This window comes from Sceloporus occidentalis, unplaced genomic scaffold (assembly GCF_023333645.1).
Source record: "Sceloporus occidentalis isolate IW3139 unplaced genomic scaffold, rSceOcc1.0.p SCAF_89, whole genome shotgun sequence".
Classification (NCBI taxonomy): Eukaryota; Metazoa; Chordata; class Lepidosauria; order Squamata; family Phrynosomatidae; genus Sceloporus; species Sceloporus occidentalis.
In genome coordinates, this window is record NW_028317069.1 from 2,979,178 (window position 1) to 3,002,701 (window position 23,524).

General features: G+C 37.0%; 3 protein-coding genes across 3 annotated transcripts; 2 read left to right on the top strand and 1 right to left on the bottom strand.

Annotated features, from left to right (window-relative positions):
• Positions 1 to 256: 256 nt before the first annotated feature.
• LOC149284730 (vomeronasal type-2 receptor 26-like) lies at positions 257 to 7,306 on the top strand. The gene is made up of 5 exons (XM_089496348.1): positions 257 to 312; positions 1,991 to 2,288; positions 3,871 to 4,092; positions 4,829 to 4,952; positions 6,399 to 7,306. Exons 1-5 carry the CDS (start codon positions 257 to 259, stop codon positions 7,304 to 7,306), a joined length of 1,608 nt encoding a protein of 535 aa, XP_089352474.1.
• A 2,008-nt stretch (positions 7,307 to 9,314) lies between these two features.
• On the top strand, positions 9,315 to 15,741 carry LOC149284731 (vomeronasal type-2 receptor 26-like). The gene is made up of 5 exons (XM_089496349.1): positions 9,315 to 9,505; positions 10,186 to 10,477; positions 10,689 to 10,913; positions 12,294 to 12,438; positions 14,828 to 15,741. The coding sequence occupies exons 1-5, from the start codon at positions 9,315 to 9,317 to the stop codon at positions 15,739 to 15,741; spliced, it is 1,767 nt and encodes a 588-aa protein (XP_089352475.1).
• A 1,074-nt stretch (positions 15,742 to 16,815) lies between these two features.
• Positions 16,816 to 22,184, bottom strand: LOC149284732 (extracellular calcium-sensing receptor-like). Its single transcript, XM_089496350.1, has 6 exons — positions 21,949 to 22,184; positions 20,875 to 21,166; positions 19,370 to 20,212; positions 18,339 to 18,566; positions 18,005 to 18,128; positions 16,816 to 17,732 (listed from the first exon to the last, which is right to left on the bottom strand). The coding sequence occupies exons 1-6, from the start codon at positions 22,182 to 22,184 to the stop codon at positions 16,816 to 16,818; spliced, it is 2,640 nt and encodes an 879-aa protein (XP_089352476.1).
• Between the last annotated feature and the right edge of the window lie 1,340 nt (positions 22,185 to 23,524).

The following is a 23,524-nucleotide window of genomic DNA, read 5'->3' on the forward strand; positions in this document are numbered from 1 at the left end:
ATTCAGGTTATAACCTAAGGCTGCGTTTGTTTTTTTATTAACTATTTAATGCTAGAAGACATGAGAATACAGTATATAGAGAGAGATGTGTAACATTGTTTGTGCTGTGTTGATACTTTTAATGCTTCCACATTTGGTTGGATGCACGGGCAACTCATCTAACTGCGTTCTTCAGTTCCCACCGTCAGAACATTATTACATGGATGGTGATTTTATTATTGGAGGAATAATCACTGTATGGACCTCTATGTTCAACATGGTGTTAAACTTTGACAAACAACCTGATGCCTTCCAAAATATACGTTGTCGGCTGTAAGTACAGTACATTTTCTTTCCTTTAAATAAGAGATGTGGAGTGGTAGCTATTGAGCTGTAAATAAAAAAGGATTGCTTTCAGGATAGTGGGCGTTATAGTTCAACCGCAGCTGGACAGCTACCTATTGTTAATGCATAAGAATAAGTAAACATTACCTATTACATTTTATTAAAGTAAATATATAATAAAATACATACATTCATACATACACTTATATATAATTTAAAAAATATTGTCAATTGTAGGGGTTATGTATAATTATATAAATTGTGTACAATTAACCCTGTGTGTGCCGCAAGGGTATAAAATGGAATACATGTTTTTACATTTTAGCAGCTTGCAACCTAATGCAGATAACCCTCTCACTTCTCCCACACACTATAGTGTTTAATTTTAACCAGTTATGTGTCGGAGCTACTGTATATACAACACTGATCACATTAATGGAGGGAAAATCAATAATAAAATAACTACATGAAGCTAATTTCTATAATCCAGAAATGCATTAACATAGCCATCTGCAAGTAGTGTATATACAGTTTAAACTATACATTGTTGTGGCAGGTGCGAGCACACCTTTCCTTTGCTTTCTGCTATCTGTAATACTGACATGGCAGCTAAGCATATTTTTGTAATTGTTCTGCATCGTGCTGGCACTGAAAGGGTTACAGGTTAGTTAGCACTGTAGGAGCTGGGGGTTTATACTCAAAAAAGGTATTAATAAAGCTAATGATATTTATATTTTGTTTTAATTGGATATATTTAACATATTTAATTTATAATTGAGCATATATATATATATATATATATATATATATATATACACAGTTGTGTGGAAAAAAAATACACCTTTTTAGATATCAGAACACATAATGACAATCATCTGTTTATTAGCAGGTCTAAAAAATAGGTAAATGCAACATGAGATGAACAATAACACATGACATATTACATCATGTCATATAGTTTATTCAACAAAAATAAAAACAAAATGGAGAAGCCATGTGTGAAAACCTAAGTACACCCTTACTGCTTCATTTGCTGCTAATCAATAGCCCTTGACTAATTGATCATCAGCAAGTGTGACCACCTGTATAAAAGCCAAAGTTTTAGCTGTTTGCTGGTCTGGAGCATTGAGGTGTGTTTTAACACAATGCCAAGAAAGACAGCAATGATTGTAGAGAAGCAAGTCTTGCTGCCCATCACTCTGGGAATGGTTACAGTGCCATTTCCAAACCTTTTAAAGTCCATCAATCCACAGTGGTAATTGTATTCAAAAATAAGTGGAAACATTCAAGGCAGTTATTAATCTTCCCAGTCTGCCCATTTTTCTTGCCTTAAACTTTATTTCAGGCTTTGGTTTCATCTTACATTCAGGGGTCTTATCCCTATCCCATGTTTTAAATTTCCCTACTGTAGTTCCATCTACCACTGCTGTGATAAGGCTGTTCCACGTATCTTTCACCATCTCAGGAAAACATCTTTACATTACATCTAAGCCCTTCAACCTCTAGTTTTAGACTGACTTCTTACCATTGAATAACCTTGAGCTAACATTTTTTTTAAATATATATTTTAATTATATTATGTATTATTCAGGATACCAATACATTTTTTTTGTGGTTTTGTACTGTTTATTGTTGTGTTTTATTTTCTAATTTTTTTTTTTTTTAGAATAAACATTTGGAACTATCAGAATTTAGCAGCATTTGTATTTGCCGTCTCCGAGATTAATAACAACCCAAAACTACTTCCAAACTTTACTCTTGGCTTCCATCTTGTTGATTCATGCTTGGCTGAGAAGAAGGCAATAAGTGGAATGTTAGATATTATTTCTGGAGCTAAAGTCCCTATGCCTATACCTAACTATCGCTGTAAAATGTTATCTCAGTTGGTAGGATTTGTGGATGGAATATCTTCAAAGGTGTCCCTTCTGTTAGCAAGGATGTTCGGAATATATAACCTCCCGCAGGTAAAAAAAAAATGTTATCTGCGCATAGATTATTTATACATATTAATGTACAATAAACATAAATGAGTAATCAGTTTCTCCAAACAATTTTGGTTAAATCCCTCTACCTCATCAATCTTACATTCTTCTAATTTGGGCCAAGTGGACAATGCATTCAGTCATTAATTGACAAGAATAATGAACATATTTTGTGTAATTTTTTAATAAAATGCCCATTTATTTATTTAAGAATATATTAAAAAAAAAAAAACTATATACAAATAAAAGTATAATTTCATAAACCACACAACAAAGAATGCTATATAAAAGACAGTTAACTACAACTTTTATTTAGAATAAATGCACCTGGTCAAAGTAATTTTTGGTCATTAAACTATATTATCAGAGTTTATTTTTTTTATTATTCCTTTAGCTATTTCTTAAAATAAATCGATTAAAAAAGAAATGTCTGTTTTTCAGATTAGTTACTCTTCTTTGGATCCAGTTCTAAGTGATAAAGTTCAGTTTCCTTCTTTCTTTCGCACAGTCCCTAATGAACTTTTACAATTCCAGGCCATGGTAAAGTTAATTAAACACTTTGGCTGGTCTTGGGTGGGTATATTGGTTTCGGACAATGAGTCTGGGTTGAAGGCCAGCCAGGTCCTACAGAGAGAGCTCACACAGAATGGTTCCTGCGTCGCTTTTGTTGAATTTATTCCGTATCGTGATGCTGTCGATGATACGAACAAAGCAAAGATTGTTAAGACTTTGAGAAGTTCCTCAGCCAACGTTATAATTCTTTATGGAGACCGACACTACATACTCACACTGCAAATCATTCTGCACATGTTCCCAATTCCAGAGAAGGTTTGGATTGTTTCTTCAAGGTGGGACATGTCAGCAGGAACTGATTTCAATTTCTTAAGCTTGGGGCCTTTTAATGGAAGTTTGGCCTTTATTCTACATTCAAAATCAATTCCAAGTTTTGAAGATTTCTTCCAAAATATGAGCTCAAGCCATGATCCAAATAATATATTTGTTCACGATGCATGGATGGACCTGTTTTCTTGTAATATTAGAGGGAAAAAAGGCGATTCTTTCTTATGCACAGGCCAGGAGAAGCTAGAGAATTCCAAATATCCAAATATCCACACAGATGTGTCTTCTTTCAGCTACAGTATATACAATGCGGTACATGTATTTGCCCATGCTTTCGATCAAATGATCTCTCAAAACAATAACAAGCCAGACTTGGATAGTTGGAAGGTTAGTGAAATGTGTGTGAAACTACTATGGTTATATGATTAAATAAGGGTTTTTGGAACAAGCAACTAAGTACCATGAATATTTGATGATGATGAAGTCTAAAACTAGTGCAGTTATACTTCTGTATAGTTCCACATTTACAAGTATCAGGGAAGACTGTGGCAACTACAGACCAGTAAGTCTTAAGTCAGTACTGGGAAATTAATAGAAAGCTTCTTAATGTTATTTAGTAATTTACATATCTAAATGGCTCTTAATTTACTATTCTCAAGCTTTTCTTTTTGTAGATATTGGTTAAGTAATCAACCAAACCAAGTTCAACTTATTTTTCTCTTAGCTTCGTGAATACTTAAGGAATGTACGTTTTACAAACAGCGCAGGGGACGAAGTTTATTTTGATGAAAATGGAGATGTCAATTCTGAATATGACATTTTGAATTGGATTGTCTTTCCGGACGAAACTCTCAAGGCCATCACAGTTGGAAGATTTTACCAAGAAGTTGCCCAGTCACTAATAATTAATGAGAGTCTAATACGATGGAATCCAAGTTTTAATCAGGTGATAGACCAAAAGTCATGTCACACAAATATGATGTTGTATGATAAATATGTATATTATTAGAAAGATGGAAAAATAATTAACTTTTGGTCGGCATCATTTGGCCTCCATGTCATCACATGCTATGAAAGTCCTTTTAAGTAGTTATATTTTATATTCCGTAATTTGGTGCCAGCCATGGAGCATGATTCGCTGTTATTTTGGGTGCCTGAATTTTCTCTAAATTTGACTTGTTGCGTATGACCTCAGCTCTCTCCTATATTGACAAAATTCCTTTATGCACTTATTTTTGTACTATGGTTATTCCCTTGTGTGTTGACCTTGGTTTGGCTTAGACTGTAAATTTGTCTAGATTATTTAGTTTAAGAGTCCAAGAGTACCTGACTGCCTGTTACTGCAGTCCATTTACAATAAATCCCAAGCATCCTGTGCATGGTAAAGAACAATGCCAACAGAAATAGTGTACCCAGTGCTTAACTGAAGGGAGCAAAACACAAACAGTGGCGGGCATCCTAATGTTAAGCTTCAATTTGTCATTGACTCAAAAGCATTGACACATTTACAATTATGGCTCCTTTAGCATGGTTTTAGACATGGTTAATTCTAACTTAATGCAATTGTTTTTTTAGGAATTATCAGGGATTTTTTATTAATGTCTATTTAACTTCAAGTATAACAAGTAAAGATAGCCAAGCAAAGTAGTCAATAAAAATGTCTCATCTCTTGAATAACACAGACACCACGTTCAGCTTGCAGTGAAATCTGTCAGCCTGGTTACAGAAAGTCTGCTAGACAGTCTCAGTCATCCTGCTGCTATGACTGTGTCCCCTGCCCAAATGGCGAGATAACCAACCAAACAGGTGAGTGGTATCACTTGTGGCACACAGGTTAAGGGTGATAAACTCTAAAATTCCCATTTGGTATCTATTGGTGTCTATGTTTAAGGAGAAGTAAGCTGACAATGTAAGCACAGCTAGCATGCACACATATTGCGCCACCTTGTCTTGTTCAGTTGAACATAGAAAACCCAATGTCGCAGTCCTAATAGATATAGTGCATATATCCATCTATTCACAGCTTAATGCAATCCCAAAGAAAAAATGTCAGAGCCTATACCAACCAACATAATGACCAGCTCATTGTGTATTGAAGCCAGGGGTAGATCACCATTTGTTGTGCAATGCGGCTTAGTGGTGTGCTTTGCTTTGGCTCCATGAGCTGGCTACATAGAGCAGGGATCATCGATGTAACTGGCCAGAACAGCTTCCATAGTTAACTTACCTGGCACCGCACACCCTTAAGAGCCAGAGTGATGATGATATATCGCAGCAAAGAGGAAGAAGGCCATGAAAGAATGTTTTGGGTGACAGCAGAAACCTGTCCTGGGTCATGCCAAGGGCAGTGCTAAGCCAAAATAAACTACTGGTCCAGCTAAAAATGAGTTGGCTAAAATGTAACATTTAACTGTTTATCTATGGTTGAGTTTGTAATTCTAGGCTTAGAGTTGACAAATCCTCTTCCTGTTAAACCCTCTCACCCCATTTTGGATGATAATGTATCCAATAAAGCATATATATATATATATTTTATTTTTTTTATATATATTGTGACAGAATACCCCTTCACCTTGGTACTCTGTCCGGGAATCTTTACTTACACACAGTCTTCCAGGCTGCAGAGACGGCTCAGACACGAGGAGGGTAAAATAAAAGGCTGGGCCTGTTTTTATTTTTCGTCACAGGCATAACAGAAAATAAATAAATAAATCAAAACAAAAACCCTCGCTCTTGTGAGCACTAACTAATACAAGTTACTCCAACCTAACTACAGTTGGACGGCTTATCCGTTCCAACAAAACAAAACAACACAATATATGCAATAATTGCAGCAGTCAGTGTTTTTGGTAGCTGTCTCCCTCTCTCTCAGGGAGCCAAATGATCTCTCTTGTACTGAGACCAGGAGGCTACTTAACTGCCTCTCCCATTAATTAGTGGAACCAGGTGAGTACTAGGAGAGTATCCGATAATCTCCGGACTGGATTCCCACCTGCTGGTCTTCGGCTGCTCATAAACTGTGGAGTGGAGCACTGGCCCGCCCTACTCTCCAAATGCTCCACCCCAGGGACCCAAAACACACAAATAACAACAGACGTTAATCATTCCAATATTAACAGTACATCTCCCTGGGGCTAGAAAACCTATTGTGGGTAACCACCCTGCAAAATATAAGGGGATATATACACTCCCTCCATTATCATCCCCTGCTTTCTTTCACAATATATAAATGTGTTTTTTTTCTGTTTGTAGATATGGACGCATGCCTTCGATGTCCAGCACATGAATGGTCTAATGCTAACAAAGACACCTGTATTTCCAAAGTTATAACTTATCTCTCTTACAATGAACAGCTTGGCCTATCTCTGGCCCTGATATCTGTTTTTATGTTCCTTTTCACTTGTGTAGTTAATATGATTTTCATAAAATACAGAAACACTCCAGTTGTTAAAGCCAACAATCGGGATCTCAGTTTCATTCTTCTCATCTCCCTGAAGATGTGCTTTTTGTGTACTTTGATATTCATTGGTCATCCTCAAAAACTAACCTGTATTCTCAGACAGACGGTGTTTGGAATCACCTTCTCCATTTCTATCTCTTCCATCTTGGCCAAAACTGTGACAGTAATTATCGCCTTCAAAGCCACCAAGCCAGCACATAAGTTAAGGAACTGGATGGGTTTTAGATTGTCCAACTCGATAGTCATTGTCTGTACTTTTATTCAGGTTGTTATATGTTCTACATGGTTGGGAACGTCTCCTCCATTTCCGTACTATAATACCGAAGATGAAGTTGATAAAATTGTAGCTCAATGTAATGAAGGTTCAGCTGTTGGATTTTACTGTGTCCTGGGTTACATGGGATTGTTGGCTTTCCTTAGTTTCGTGATTGCTTTCCTAGCCAGGAATTTGCCTGATGTATTCAATGAAGCCAAGTTTATCACCTTCAGCATGTTAGTGTTCTGCAGCGTCTGGATCACCTTCATCCCCGCCTACCTCAGTACTAAAGGAAAATTCATGGTGACTGTGGAGATATTCACCATCTTGGCTTCTACGAGTGGGCTTCTCGGGTGTATATTCATCCCAAAGTGTTATATTATACTTATCAGACCTGATAGGAACACTAAAACCATTTTAATAAAGAAAAGAGATGTACATTGATAATTAGGACTATTTATATTTAATATTCAAATGTATATTTGTCAGTGTATAATCTATTACAATTATTGTAATTTTAACAAAGTCCTAGTATGCTTCCTGGGCTCCACAACTGCAAGGAACTTGGTCTGTATTCAGCTTATCCAGGGTGAAACTATGTTTAGGACTGTTAACAAAAGAATAAAACATATTACCCTATCTTGCCTACAATAAAAGTCTATTAACAAATAATTTTGTTTTTTTATAAATAAAAATGACTTTTTTCTTTTTAGAGGTTCTGGATGGTGCGTCAAACCTTTCTACTATACCTTGGCACTAATTGATTCTACGTTTTTTGGGGGTTTACTCACTAAAGGGAGAGTTTACACAAGAGTTTGCAGGAGAGTTGTGGTTTCAATCATCTCACCCATCTAGCACACCAGGCATAAAAAAAGTAGAATGTGGCCACGCATATCCAGCCATCGGCCTTACTTATGTCACCAGGTGACACTTTAAGAGCCGCCTTGTGATTGTCAGTCCGACACACTGCTCTTCATACATCCCTATGAAGGCCAAGCAAGTTTCTCCAGCAGGAATGGCTAAGCTGACCCTGTGTAATGTAAAGAGACTTTTAAGAAGTGCCACTGATTTAACTCTCTACGTTATACACAGCCAGACAAGCTCTTCCCGCAGACGTTGACTTGGGTTGGACTTTCACATGAAAACACAACTCTACTGGCAACTCATCGTTTAGCGCATAGACCTCCTCTGTGTGTTTCAAGCTTACATATGGGCAAAGAAGAGACAGTAAAAAGTAAATGGGGTGTCAGGTGCTGGAGGTCAAGCCTTTGGAATATTAAAGCACAGATCTTCTACTTGATTTTTTTAATCAAACTTTTACTAATGTTATTCCTTTCTACTTATATGAAATTAAGTCTAATGCCCCGGCTAGAAATGTTTTTAATTAATTGATCTTTTCTATACGTGTCTTTTTCATCATATTGTTGTTCGGATGTAATATCAATAGACCTTGAAACATCTAGAAAAAAACAGCATGAGCATTACAAAAAGCCAGTTGTCAGATTAGTTATTGAGACCTACCATACATTCAGATGTTCCAGAAGATTGTTCTGAGGATTACCTTCATGCGAGCTAAAGAGAAGGGAGGGATTCAGAGAGTGAGAAAATAAGGGAGTGTATAAGTGTTTGTGTTAGCATGAGTGTGCGTGTACGTGTGTGTGTGTTGGTGTGGGATTGCGTATATGTAAGTGTGTGTGTTAGTGTCAGTATGTAAGTGTGAGTAAATGTATATGCCGATGCGTATCTTAGTTATACAAGGACAAAGTAGCCAGTGGGGCCATAGGACAATTGTTTGGCGCTTCTGGACAGTCTCCTGATTTCAGGAATGCATTTCTGGTTGAAGTTGGCATTTTCTACAGGATAATCCCCTGATGTTTGATTCTAGATTTTACCTCCATAAATCTGTGACAACAATGGCGGCAAAGTTTGGTCCAAAATGCCATGTTGGAATTAGACAATATTTTTCCAACTGAAAAAAAAACCCCACAAAAAATATCGAGGACCTAACGAGTTTATTAACTACATGATATTGTGCCACATTGTGGTATCCCAGATTGTTGAAATAAAAAAAGTAAAAGTTTATGCTTAAGAAAGTGCATAGTATTTTCTTAATCCAGTAAAAATAATCCAGACATATAATTAAATTAAATTAGCTAAATGTTTCATCAATTGTTATTCAAAAGTAAACAAAATAAGAATAGAATTATAGCTGAGCCTATAATTATACAGAAGAATGAAATGCATAAAAAGCTTTGCTTTCAATATCAAGTCTCATAATTCTTAAGAAGGGACCCGTTCCATTTATTTTATCACGTCTGTTCTCTTACTTTTGCCTGAAATTGGAATTCTATATCAATTTTAAACTTATATAAAAATATACTGAAAATCATATCTGAAAAAAATGAAGACAAGAATAATTAAGATTTTCTGGCAATGCATGGTCGTGATAGTGATGAATATAATTTGTGCTGTTGGAAAACCTGATGAAACCAATAAAGGATGTGTTATTGCTAGTAGAACCAACCCTCTAAATTATTCCAGAGATGGGGACATCGTGATAGGCGGAATTCTTCAAATTTCTTTATTTGGTGCAGCGGTTGAACCAGATTTTAGAGACGTTCCTTATGCAACAGTATGTGTCGGGTAAGTAATTCCATCCTCCCTAAACTATCACATGAGGCTGAGTGAAGTATCTCCTGAAGATTATTGGATCTTCTTGTTTATGGCAAGAAACATTTAGCTAGATCCACTGATCGTACGTCACAATGTCCACTGAACGACTATTTTCTACAGTCTTTAAAATATCTTCTATAGTACACAAGGCAGTCCAGGTGGTGATAGAGATAAATTCAAATAGAATTTGGGTCATACAGTTGAAGGGGTTGTCCACAATGGTCTGGCCGCACTAACTTTTAAACAGCTACATGTGCTGTAACCCCAGGGTCATCTTGTTCAGAGGTCCTCTCCATAGATGTATCCTGTTTTGGATCTAAACTGCTTTAAATGGGCCAAATACATGAATATTGAGAAGCACTTTGGGTATATTCAGTAATTAAAAAAAAAACCCTTACTAAAACATAAACAGGAGATAAGGAGCAATTTCAAAGGACCCACTTTTGCACCAAGACAATCCTGTGGACATGGTTACTCATTTTTAACACAAGCAATTGTCGCCTATCACTACTTTCCTTTGTAAGCTCTGCTCGGAAAACCTTTTGATTTTTGTTACCTTTTTACCATTTTATGCAAGGCTTTTCTTCCCACCGTACAGCACAATATAATATTTTGATAATGTGTTTTATCTTCAAATATTTTTCATTCAGACCTTCATACCAGTACTTAAGGCATTTATTAGTCTTCATTTATGCCATTGAGGAGATTAACATGAACAATGAGGTTCTACCAAACGTCACATTGGGATTCCAGATCTACGATGCTTGTTCAAGTCAGGTTATGGCATTGATGAGTACATTTAACATCTTATCAGAACAAGAAGAACCAGCTCCCAATTTTATTTGTGACCGGAAACCCAAGACGGTGGCAATCATCGGACATTTGCTTTCTTCTGTAACCAACACTATTGCAGAGGTTGCTCATCTCTACAACTATCCTCAGGTACCAAATTAGGTTTTATTAACTGAAACATATGCCAAGAAACATTCTGACACATTGTGAAAAATAGGGTTTTTAAATTGTATTTCATTGGCTTTCCTTAGCTCTGATAACAACGTGCCTCTACCAACCATTCAACCTGTTGTCCTTCACACTCCTCTATAATGCATCTCCCTGTCAAATATGTATTTCATAAAACTATTTTATTTTTCAGATAAGTTATGGTTTCCTTGATATATTATTTAACAATGGGTACCTCTACCCATCCACTTATAGAACTGCTCCTAATGAATATTCTCAGATTAAAGCCATCGCTCAACTGATGGTCCATTTTGGATGGACATGGGTGGGAATAATATTATCAAATGATAACAATTTCCACACAGGTGAAAAGCTTAGAACAGAGCTGGAGAAATATGGAATTTGTGTGGAATACCAGGTAATTTTATTGCTTTCTAGTAACAACGAAAGCCAAGAAAATATAGTTAAAGTCTATACAGTCATAAAACGTTCTTCTGCCAAAGTAATTTTAGCTTATTGCAGTGTTACAAAGCTGATGACTTTCTTACAATCAGAAATTACATCCATTTCAGGGAAAGTATGGGTTTTGTCAGTTACGTCAAATATTATTAACGATTATAGATTTCAAAAGTATTTCTACGCGTTGAACGGTTCTATTTTAATAACAATCCGCAATGGGGACATCCCAGGATTCAAGAGTTTCCTTTATCAATCAATTTGGTCTAAAATGCCAAGTAATGTCTTTGTGGAGCATTTTTGGTACCTTGCACTTGGATGTCCTTATGTATCGGAACACATACTAAATAACACGGACTGTTTGCCAGAAGAAAAGCGGAAGAAGCATTTGTCATTGGATGAGTCAAACACGTTTCGGATTACTTATGCAGTTTACACGGCTGTGAATGTGGTAGCACAGGCTTTGCACGAAATGCATGTTGCTACAGGACATTTGGAACCATCAGAGAAAAGTGTGGACACCAAAATGAGATTTAAGGTGGAGAAATTGCTCTTATATGTTTTCATACAATAAAAGAATATTAATCTCAATTTTCTTTTTTTTTTTGTTGAGATTGTGGATGTGCGCCAAAGCCTTTCCACTATACTCTGGCACTAATTATATTAATATATTTTTCTACAATAAAAGTATATGTTGTTCTCTTATTTCAAGTTTTCCATAAATTCAAAATTGCTTTTATTTATTTAGTTTTTTAGATTGTGTGTGTGCGCCAAAGCACATCTTCTACTTCTTCTACTTATTAATTACTTAAGTAATTAATTTCAAAATGTTTTCCTGTTTTACAATTTCTAGTATTTTACTTTAGACTGCACAACAGGCTTCTGATAATTCTATTTAGAGTTGATGGGCACAATTTCCAGAACAAAAGGGTTTTTTTTAGGCACTTCCTGCAAAAAAAACCCCCAAAACTAAATATCATGGATCTGTGGTTTCTTTTTTGTTTGGAAGGGGGGACATAAACATTTCTCAAGTTATTATCCACAAAGTCTAAAAATTAAATAATGAAAAGAAAATATAGAAAGCCATAGAAAAAAGTGAAAAAGATGCCCCCATGGTCACAAGAATCAGGTGGAAATTGGTGGAATTTTTTATTTAGTAATTTTTACCAACGAATCATGATTTAGATTTACATGGTAGACCATCTAGAGATCCAGTATTGTGCATAATTTCTATTTCCATTATTATTCAACAGCAACAATATAAACAGAAATCCTTCATTTACTAAGAATATTTATTACATTTAGATTCCGAATCGATTATTTTTGTATTTGTTTTCTTTAGCTACACCACTATTTGAAAAACGTGCATTTAGAACCTGAATCCGGAGAAGACTTCTTCTTTGATGAAAACGGAAACCCCCCAGAGATATTTGATATCTTAAACTGGAATATCTACAAAAATGGAACAATAATCAAAACTCGAATTGGTAGCTTCAAGTCTTCTACTGCAAATCTCATCATTAATGACAGTCACATTAAATGGGAGTCTCATTTTAAGGAGGTTGGTATTTGACCGTTGAAGGTGACTTCTGATCAAATATATAATGGTGCAATGGAGCAGTTTTGAAAGGTCTGGAGTACTATAGTCAGACCTAAATGGGCTTTCACGTTAAAATAAAACTGGATCAGTCACTTTTTCCATATCTTACATTTTACAGTTCACTATACAATATAAATATGTGTGATAGTAAAGTAGAGAAAACAAAAAATATGGCTAAGTATATCGGTATCAGCCAGTTGAAATAAAACTGGATGAAAAGTTACATCGGGATAGGAAACCATCTGAGGTTTATTCACAAAGAGGGAGTAAGCAAGGAAAGGTTAATGGAATGCTGAGATGAAGAACGTGGGAAATGATTATGATAATGAATAGGTGTATGTGATATGAAACACATAGCATGGTGGTGAAAGGTATAATTTGAAGGAAATGACCCATGTTTTGTCTTTCTGTGCCGTGTTTAAGACCCCTTCATCAATGTGCAGCCAGACATGTTCTTCAGGCAACAGGAAAGCACAACATTTGGGAAGACCATCTTGTTGCTTTGACTGCGTTCCTTGTTCCGAAGGGGAAATAACGAACTCAGCAAGTGCGTACCTGCTAGACTTGGGCGCCGGCTAACTCTTCATGTTCATCGTTGTGGGAAAAAGCTTCGTATTCCGCGAATATTCGCCCGTTCCTGTGTTCGGTCCGGGCAAATATTCGCGTACATTCTACGTGTTCATTTTTGTTCTTCGTTTTGTGTAGAAGGGGTTAATATGGGGTTAACGCGGTACTTACTATGCAGCAGCTTTGGCACCAGGATTTTAAAAATCTGTATGAGCAACTCTATTGGTCGCCTGCAGGGGCCTCCTCTGCCATCAACCAATGAAGTACTCCTGGTTGTCTTCCTTTACAACTTAACATAACCAAACAAAGCTACCATATAAACCACAAGCAATTGAGGGTGACAACTCGCCTCATAACATCTAATACCAAAGTTAAATAAAAACGAGGTGTGGTATGTGTGAAATACATAATACAGAGCTTAGCATTCATTAAAAAGAGTAAGAAAATGAACAAGAAACCCATCTCCAATGTGTGCATGCTCCCTGCCTAAAGTACTACATAATGAAAAGTTAAAAGCAACCAAAAACTTATGTTGGAAAAAGTCAAATAACAATTTTAAAATCACTCCAAAGGTTGATGAAAAGGGTTTAAAAAGTAGACTTGTGCATTGGGGTTCATACATATTTTAATTGGTATGAATTTTGTTAAATCCATTAGTTTGTACAAGTGCCAGAAAATTAGGAGGAGCCCCAATGAACCAAATGAAGAGACCTGAATTTTTGTTTGCATTTCTTTGATTTGTTTCACTCTCACATGCTTTCTTACTCACTCTCTCACGCTCTCTGTCAATATCTTCTTCTCCTTCACTCAGCTTCTCGTTCTCTCTTTCTTGTTTCTGCTGTCTTCTCTGGTGGTCTGTTAGTTTTGGCTCTCTATTGTATTATCCCTGCCTGGTGTTGTAGTTCAGGAAATACTTGAAACCTGTTGCGGAAATACTACACTTGGCCAGAAAATTATTTGTCTTTGGTTTTATGGCCTGGCGTATTAGTTCCGCAACAGGGAGGAGGCTCGATGAACAGTATCTCACCCATCCCCCCAATTGGGTGTGCATCAGTACACTAAAAAGAGTAGGATAATGCAGGAGAGAGCTGGGAGAAGAACAAGAAGAGGAGAAAGACATGGAAAAGAGGAGACTTAGAAGCAGTTGTCGGAGGGAGACATTGAGAGAGTGAAAGTAATTGTGAGGGTGTGAAGAAGGGTGATGGAGAGTGGGTGACAATGATTTTTGTTTCTGAATCAAAAACGGCCTCTGAATTTTGTTCGAATCGAAAGAGAAGGAAGCAAAATTCATTGTCCAAAAATGAATAGGCGAAAAATTAAAATACATGTGCACAAGCCTATTGGCAAGTATTCCCCAATAATGCTTAACCCCATTCAAGAGGTGGAACTGGGCTACCTGGGTAAGGGGGCATCTTACCCTTGCAACTTATAAGACTTCTCCAATATCCAAACATATTCAGTGTTACATATAGCTTTTTTATCTAGCATTTCACCCTTTTTTGCTCCAACTTCATGTAGTGATTATTTTACTGTTAAACAAGCACATGTAATTATTAATAATGTTATAATTATTTAAGGAGATGCGGTGGCATCATGTTATACACTTATTGTATCAGATTTAAACTCAATACGTAGAACTAAAATACCATGCCCTTTATATCATTTTATTTTTTATGAAAATTAACTAAAAAAACTCCACTTTAACTTAGATATGGAGACCTGTCTGAAGTGCCCTGACGATCAATGGTCTAATCCCGAGAGAAACCTCTGTATCCTGAAAGCTATTGACTTCTTATCCTATGGAGAACCGCTAGGAGCCACATTGTCAGCTTCTGCGTCCCTCTTGTTTCTACTGACTGCAGCTGTGTTCTTTGTCTTTGTAAAATTCAGGAACACTGCCATCGTCAGAGCCAACAATCGGAACCTCAGTTACATCCTTCTGATATCGCTCATGTTTTCGTTCCTCTGTTCGTTTTTATTTCTAGGCCGTCCGACGACGGCGACCTGCCTGGTTAGACAAGCGGCTTTTGGGTTAAACTTTTCTGTTGCAATTTCTTCTATCCTGGGCAAAACAATCAATGTAGTCATTGCTTTCAATGCGACAAAACCCAATAGCATGTTTAGGAAATGCTTGAAGTGCAAAATATCTATTTGGCTAGTTCCCCTTTGCTCCTTAGGAGAACTCATAATATGTATCGTTTGGTTGCTTTATTCTCCACCATTTGTAGACTTCGATACTACAACAATGCCAGGCACAATTGTCATGCATTGTAACGAAGGATCCATTGTTGCTTTTTATACAGTAGTAGCTTACATTGGGGCCTTAGCTTTTTTTAGTTTTCTTCTCGCTTTCATGGTCCGTAAATTACCAGATACATTCAACGAGGCTCAGTTTATAACATTCAGCATGCTGGTTTTCTGCAGCGTTTGGGTCACTTTTATCCCTACGTATCTCAACTCAAAAGGGAAGCATGTTGTAGCTGTGGAAATATTTACCATTTTGGCCTCCACAGCGGGCTTGTTGTTTTTTATATTTGCCCCAAAATGTTATATTGTGGTTCTGAAGCCTGAACGCAATACCAAAGGTCAGATAACCAGATATTTGAAAAAGATAAAGTCTTAAAATATCCTTGGTAGAAGTAAGGGGTCTCTGAAGGTTCCAAAAACAACCATGTTCACGTGTGCAACATCTTGGCCAAATCAAGGTCATCATAGTTTTTCCAAATTAAAATTTTATTGATTTATTTTCAAAAATACCAGCATATAGTATGAATCAATATGCATAAAGATGTAGCTTCATATAAAAAGAGGCAAGCTGTCTATAAACATGTAATCCTTCTGCACAATAACAGAAAAAATAAAGTGAATACAGCCAAAATTTTGCAATCATTTTATTTCTGTATTTCTATCGTGTTTCTTTGTCTTTGTGATATACAACACAGAACAAGTGGTCCCTATAACTACCCCCGTCCTCTGTTGCCTGCCTAATCTTCTATTCAAATAATGAAGGGGTTCTCTGACTTAAGTACCAATTAACCTAAAAAAAAAAAAGTATCGACTAGTTGGGTATTAAGGCCACTTGGAGGGTTGGAGGTTTAACTTTCTACCTTTTGGCTACCTAGAAGGTAAGTATATCAGCTAAAGTAATTTATTGGAATTTTTGGTCAATCATGGTGATTCACCTGCTAAAAACCACCTTTAGGTCTGATGGGATCCTGACCTCAATTATTTGGTATCGGATATTAAACCTTTGATCCTTATATGATATATATTTTATTGTGTGTGTATATAGATATATATATATATATATATATATATATATATATGTATAGTTATAGGACTGAATATGCTAATTTTTAAATCTTTAATACAAAATATGTCTTGCACATTCCATCACTGAATATAAGGTATTATATCACCGCTTCCTTGTTTCTGAAAAAAAAGTATCCACCTGAGCTTCGTTCGTAACTTTAATGCTTCTAAAATATATTAAATAGCACATTCTTAATTTTTTTTTCGTTTACACTTCAAACATTCTTCCAGAATTCCCTTGATAAGTACAGTAGAAGGGTTGGCGGAATCTTCTGATTCTTCTTTCCAAAGGGGATGGTGTCAACTAGAATATATTCAACCTTGATAATAGAAGAACAATGTGATTTTTCGGAACATGAGGATGAAGTCTTGGGAGACTTGGATTTTATTTAGGATTTTTGCCACTTTTTCTTCCAGTTATAAACTGTCTGCTATTCATTTCGGGTTGTAGTAGAATGATGTAGCATTTGGGAAAAAATATACAAGAAAGCAGGCCAGCACTTGAAGACAGTATAGCAAAGACCTCCACGGCTACCATGTTCTTACCTTTAGTACTAAGGTAAGCGGGGATAAATGTTATCCAAACACTAGCAAACACCAACATACTAAAAGTAATGAATTTGGCCTCGTTAAATGTATCAGGAAGCTTCCTTGCCAAAAAGGCTGCTAGGAGGCTAATGGAAGCTAAGAGACCCATGTAACCCAAGACACATGAAAATAGCACTTTAGATCCCTCATTGCACTCAATAATTATCGTCCCAATTTCTGCAGCCATATTGAATTCAGCAAAGGGTGCTGAACTACCAAGCCAGACAATGCACAAGACTATTTGAACCATTGTACAAGAAGGAACTATATATATAGGGATTCTGAGGCCTACTAACTTTTTCATTTTGCTGTCTGGGTTGGTAGAGCTGAATACCATAATCACCGTAATGGTTTTGGCCAATATTACAGATAGGCAGATGGAGAAGATGATGCCAAATATTACCTGGCGTAACATGCAAGTTATTATATTGGGACGCCCGATGAATACTAAGGAACATAGGAAGCAGAACATGAGGGAGACGAGGAGAAGGTAGCTGAGCTCTCTGTTATTGGCCTTCACAATAGGTGTCTTGTGTTTCTTAATGAACAAGCAGAGTACTGAAAAAGTCAGGACACAAAACAAGATGGCGATACAAGCAAGAAGGGAACCCAACAGCTCGTTGTAGGAGAGGAACTGGATGGGTTTCGAAATGCAAGTGTCCTTATTAATATTTGGCCACTTGTCTTCTGGACACTTTAGGCACTTGCTATCATCTGGAGAAAAAAATGGAAAAAACACATGAAAAGAGAGAATGTTGGCAGGTTCTTTCTCAAGAACATATTACTTCATGGAACTAATTAAGTTACGAACACTTTACTTTTTTTATATTTTTTTAAATTTTTATAAGTTATGTTCCAAAAAAATATATATCTCCCTAAAAAGTTATCCTCTGAGCTTTCAGATGTATGTTATTCAGATTTGACTATAGGTTAGAAGATTTACAATTTACAGGAAAAATGTTTCAGTTACTTAAGATATTACCAACCTTCAGGATTCAGAATCTCTCCTTCGGAGCAAGGGATACAATCAAAACAGCAGACCTTTTGCCCTTGGCGTGTTGCTCTTCTATGACCACGTGGACAAGGGGCACTGCACACCGAAATGGGAACCTGAATGATTAACATGAAACAATGTTAGGATTCTGGTCGACACAAGACCATGACGAAGGAACACTTCTTTATTGGTGTTTTAGGATGCGAAAAAGCCACGAGCCACCTAACATTTTAACCTCTAAACACCATTACAGCAGTCTATTCCATGTAATAAACTGTGAAATGTAGGGTTTGGGAAAGTCATAGATTCAGTTAAATTACACTTACTTCTGTATATCCTCTATTCCACATAATTTTAGTGTGGTCAATCTTGAGCTCCTGGCCTTTTGGAGAGCGAGCATCATAGCTACCGATGTGAACGTACTGATTGCTACCATTGGGAAAAAGCTGCCAGTTTAAGATATCGACGGACAGAGGTACATCTCCATTCTCATCAAAAAAGATCCTCTCTTCTGCAGTGTTTTCAAAACGAACATTTTTGACGTAATGAAGTAGCTGGAATGTAAGACATTGAAAAATAGTTACTATGCAACTTTTCCCTAGTGTTTGCCAGGAATCCCAGTCGTATTACAATATATTTTTAAATCTGCTGGTGACTTCTTATAAAATAGTAGGGTAACGTTCACTAGGCTAAGTCCTAAGCTCCACATAAAGCTGTTCTACCATGGTCCTTTCGGTCAACACTGACCTTTGCATGTTCCGGCAGAATTCAGCTTAAGCCACAAGACTTCGTTGAAGCTAAAGACTCAATGTATTGGTCTTTCTTCTACAGAAGAGAGGATTTACTAAACAGACATTGCAGAATTCTACTAGCTTGTAGCATAATCCCTCTACTCTCTACTTAGTTTTAACTAGAGTTGCTAAGTTAATACTCATACTAGAGTCATTAGCCTTTCCATACCCATACTATCACCCATACTAACTTTCATTTAACCCAAACATATTTTTGTCTGTGACTTTGCCTAATGGCATTCTTAAATGATACAATCCATACTACACACCACAAATACATTTGTCTTACTGTGACTTGTATCCCCAACCGCTCCTAAAATACATTTAGACAATACAATTTAAAAAATAATAAAAAAAGATATTTGCAAATAATAATATTAAAGTATGTGCTATCGGGCAGTAACTAATAATGTATGAGCTCATAAACTAGACCGTGCTTACTTGTATGGGATGAATGATTCATATTAATGGAATAGAGTAGGAAAATACTGAAAGATATAGTATATCTTTAGGCAGGTGTATCTCAGTCAAATAGGTATAGGACATACAAGTGTGGTAGACAGTACCTGCCATGGTTGATGTTTATATATGTCTGCACATGATCCGTTCTCAAATGGACCTTGTCCTGGCACGCAGGAATTCATCTGATGCAGGGCATGAGCTACTGCAAAAACTGCATTATGGATTTTGTAGGAGTACCTGAAGTTGTAGACATCATAAACAGTTGGATCAATACTTTCCAGTATTTCATCCCCTGTACACCAGCGAGTTCCACCCTCTTGTGACTGAGGAGTGGTGGAATTGTAAATACCCTCTGCTGGCCATAGACAGTCAAAGGCCTTCTCCCAGAAGATCTTGATAAAGATATCATCCAAAATTTTTGAAGGATGGATGCTATAAAGGAATTCCTTAAATCCTGGGATCTTTCCTAATTGAGGAGCCATCCCAATACTTCCATTTAAGGTTGTTAAAATGTTTTTTCTGGGAAAGTCTGACGTAATGGACCAGCTTCCACAGCCATACCAAACTTTATCAGTGATGTTGTGGAATGAAGCTTCCTCCATTAAAGATATGAGGTTCTCCATGGTGGAATATACAACAATTACTGTAGCTCTTGATTTCTTGATGACATCTACAATACGCAAAACAGCATCCATGGAATTGTAGATCGGAAGTGTTTCTAGGAATGCAATGCATCCACCATCTTTCTCGATCTCTTTTATTAACATTTGTGTACCTGTTCTCCCCAGCTCGTTATCAGAAGTTATGATGCCCACCCATGTCCAGTTGAAATATTTTACTACTTGTGCCATGGCAAAAACTTCATAGTTATCATTAGGGATCGTCCTTAGGAAGGAGGGGAACTGAATTTTGTCACTAAGAACCGGATGAGCTGATGCATAGCTTACCTAAACAGGACGCCAAATCAAATTATTACATAATAAAGCATTGTGTTTGAACATATAGTTTTATAGTAAAACATACAGCAGGAATATATTCAGTTATGATAAAAAGCACAAAAGCGGTTGTAGTACAGTGATAAAACAATTAAATGAGTAACTTTATGTAAAGGTGGCCAAAAACTCATCCATATTCCAAAAATTGTGGGAAATGCCACTTTCTGCCCTTTGCCGAAAAAATGTTTACACTCTAGAGGGAATGTAATTATATTTCCATACTACTTACACAGGTTCCCATGGGAGATTTGATAACAAGTACAAAAGTAATCAGTGAAAAAAATAACTTTTCCCCAGCTAACAATATGTGAGCAAGAAGAAAAAATGTTGGGTCATCACTTTAAAGCCTTATCGTAGAAAGTTAATTTGATGATATAAATGAAATCTGGTCATGGTGTAGGCAGAACTGGCCAAGGAATAGAGAATTGTACAATATTACAATCTAAAGTTATCCTCACATTCCTAAAGCTTTCTGAAAACTAGATCCTCAGGGATATGCTTGGTGTCTTTCTGATCCCTAATGCATGACCAGTTATTGGAACTCTAAAACTTTGTTCATTATACAAGCCCATGTTATTTTCTATTAAACTATATAGAGATTTGACAATCCTCACCTGGGGATATCTGTACAGTCCTAGGATCCGTGCAATTGGTATAGAGGCCTTAGATGGCATGTCTCCTATTAGAGCAGATGGCATCCTTTGTTTGTGGCAGTCAAAATTTGGCACAATTTCCTTCTGTCCTGACAAAATCCATGTGGTTCCTACCAATGATCTGACTTCATTGTAGCAGGAGTCATATAGTTGGAAGCCCAATGTAATATTTGGCAGAAAGTCTGGTAACATGTTAATTTCCATGATGGCATAAACCATAGAGAGGAGATATCGATAATACCTGATGTGAAAGCTAAGAACAAAAAATATTTTCAGAATGTTTTGATGAGCTTATTATTACATGGATGTCGGCAAATATGCAATTAATTTTATTACAAAGTTCGTAAGGTGCGACACCTGGTTCAAGCTTAAAACTTGATCTTACTGGAAGTCAAGTGCTCTCCTGGATGAAATACTCAAAGAATCTATGATTATCTCAGGATGTTTACTTTGTCAAGGTTCCATATCAAGGAAACCAAGCTACTCTGGGAGCAGCAGACTGAGTGCCGTAGTGTGCAGCCACTGGATGGATATGCCTGGCTGCACGCTACATGAGACATATCGTGAGAAGCCTTTGGTTATGCTGATATCATTAGTTGGTCACTGGTCTTAAAGTGCCAGGGCTTCCACTTTATCCCCAGTCCAGCCCTGTGTTCTACCCATATCTGGACCTAAGTGACACAAGTGGAAATTTTTCACAAGCTCTCTCACACAAGACCTTTTAAAATATAAAACATTGTGACCCTGAGAATTTGCCTATTTACCCCAAAAGTAAAACATAAAAAGCCCTGAAACTTAGAGAGTCCAAGCCTAGGGATTCCCAGTTACGAAGGTATCAAAGATCAACTTAGGTTACTATGACAGCTGACCATTACTCCCTATTCCTCTAGAAACAACCTCTTTCTAGTGTAGGTTGTATCTAGAGAGTTATCAACTCTGGAACAAAATGTGCTTTAAAACAGTACACTCAAAAAAAAATACCTTATGTACCCTTTAAGGAACTGTGAATGATTGTGAGTAGTCGAGAAAACATACCCACTGCATTGAATAGGCTGTGGTTTTCTACTGAATGTTATTTCTGGATAATGTACATCCAAATGGACAGCAAAGAGACCACCCAAAGTGATGTCTCCTGACATAGAATATCCGGAAATATCATCATTGCTAAGTCCGCACCCGATTGCTGGCCCGCAAACACCATTTCTACTCCACGTGAACAGCAGGAATAGATTCAGGACCGCAGTCGAGAAGATGCATGAAGATAGTTCCATCCTGCCGTAGAACACAAAGTTGATTAGGTCATGGGAAAAATGTCCCTGAAAATATTTTCTGAACAGAAAATTCTATGAAGGTGTTTCATTTTTATCTGGAACTTTGAGCTTCCTCCAGAAATGAAATGTAACCTTTTACTCACTTGCCAAACAAGTGTACACATGTCTATGAAACCTGACCTGTTTTGATATCATATAGATCATATAGATTCTCTTTGAGGACCCGACTAGGGATTTAAATCAGCCATGGCAGTTCAAGGCCAGCACCTGATAAATGATGTATGTGCGGGCAACTTCTGGACACATGCCACACTCTCGCAGCATGCATCTGCATGTATCAGGCTAGGGCCCACACAATAAGGAAACAGACCTCCTGCATGAGCTGCAGTGAAGGCCACACCATCTGGCACGGCCTGATTTGCCAGATGGCCAGTCCGGGCCAGGTTATAATACTTATTCAGTCAGCACAGAATCAGTGTCATCTGATTAAAACTGTCATTGGATAACCTTTTCTCCATTATTCTGTTGTGATAATAACATCTCCAGTTTTAACCTATGACATACACAGTGGCCCTTCAAGGACCAGATTTTTATGTACATATATTAGGGTGACCACATTGGCCATTTTTTCCAGGACATGTATACATTTTTCATATTGCTGATCAGCACAGATAAAGTCCTGCCTGTGTGTGGGCATTTATACAGCCCCCATCCTGCAGGGCAGCACTTTGTCTGGGCTGGTCGGCAATATGTAAAAATGTGTCCTGGAAAACATGGTTGATGTGGTCACCCTAACCTATACACGACTGGCCACTAAAAGGTAAAGTAAACAAAGGCTCAACGTTGGGTATATTTCAAATGTTAGGGTGACTAGATGTCCCTGTTTTCAGGGGTCTGACCCTGCTTGAGTCTGGTGACCTCCATTTTTATTGCCCCTTAAAATCCGCTTAAAGTCAAGAGCTAAATTATTAAATAACAACAAAAGAATAAAACATTACCCTGAATTCTATGACAGATGTGCTGTGCTTCATACCAGACACCTTTTTTATTGTGTATCTCAAGGCTTTCCGTACCCATAACACACTCTTCTATGTTCTTTTACTATTGCCTCCCATCTCTTTTTTATTTACAATCCCTCTCATCCCCCAATTCCCTCTCCTGCCTTCCCTGCCGTTTAGTCTCCATAGTTCACTTGCCAGCTCCTTCTTTGTGTATCCATCTGCCTCTTTTAACTCAGTGGGAGTAATATATTAAAAAATAAATTGTAAGAACAGAAGTCGCTAGTAGTTTGTAATTAGCATTTTTTGTTCTTGTGTATCTAATAAATAATATATTTTATA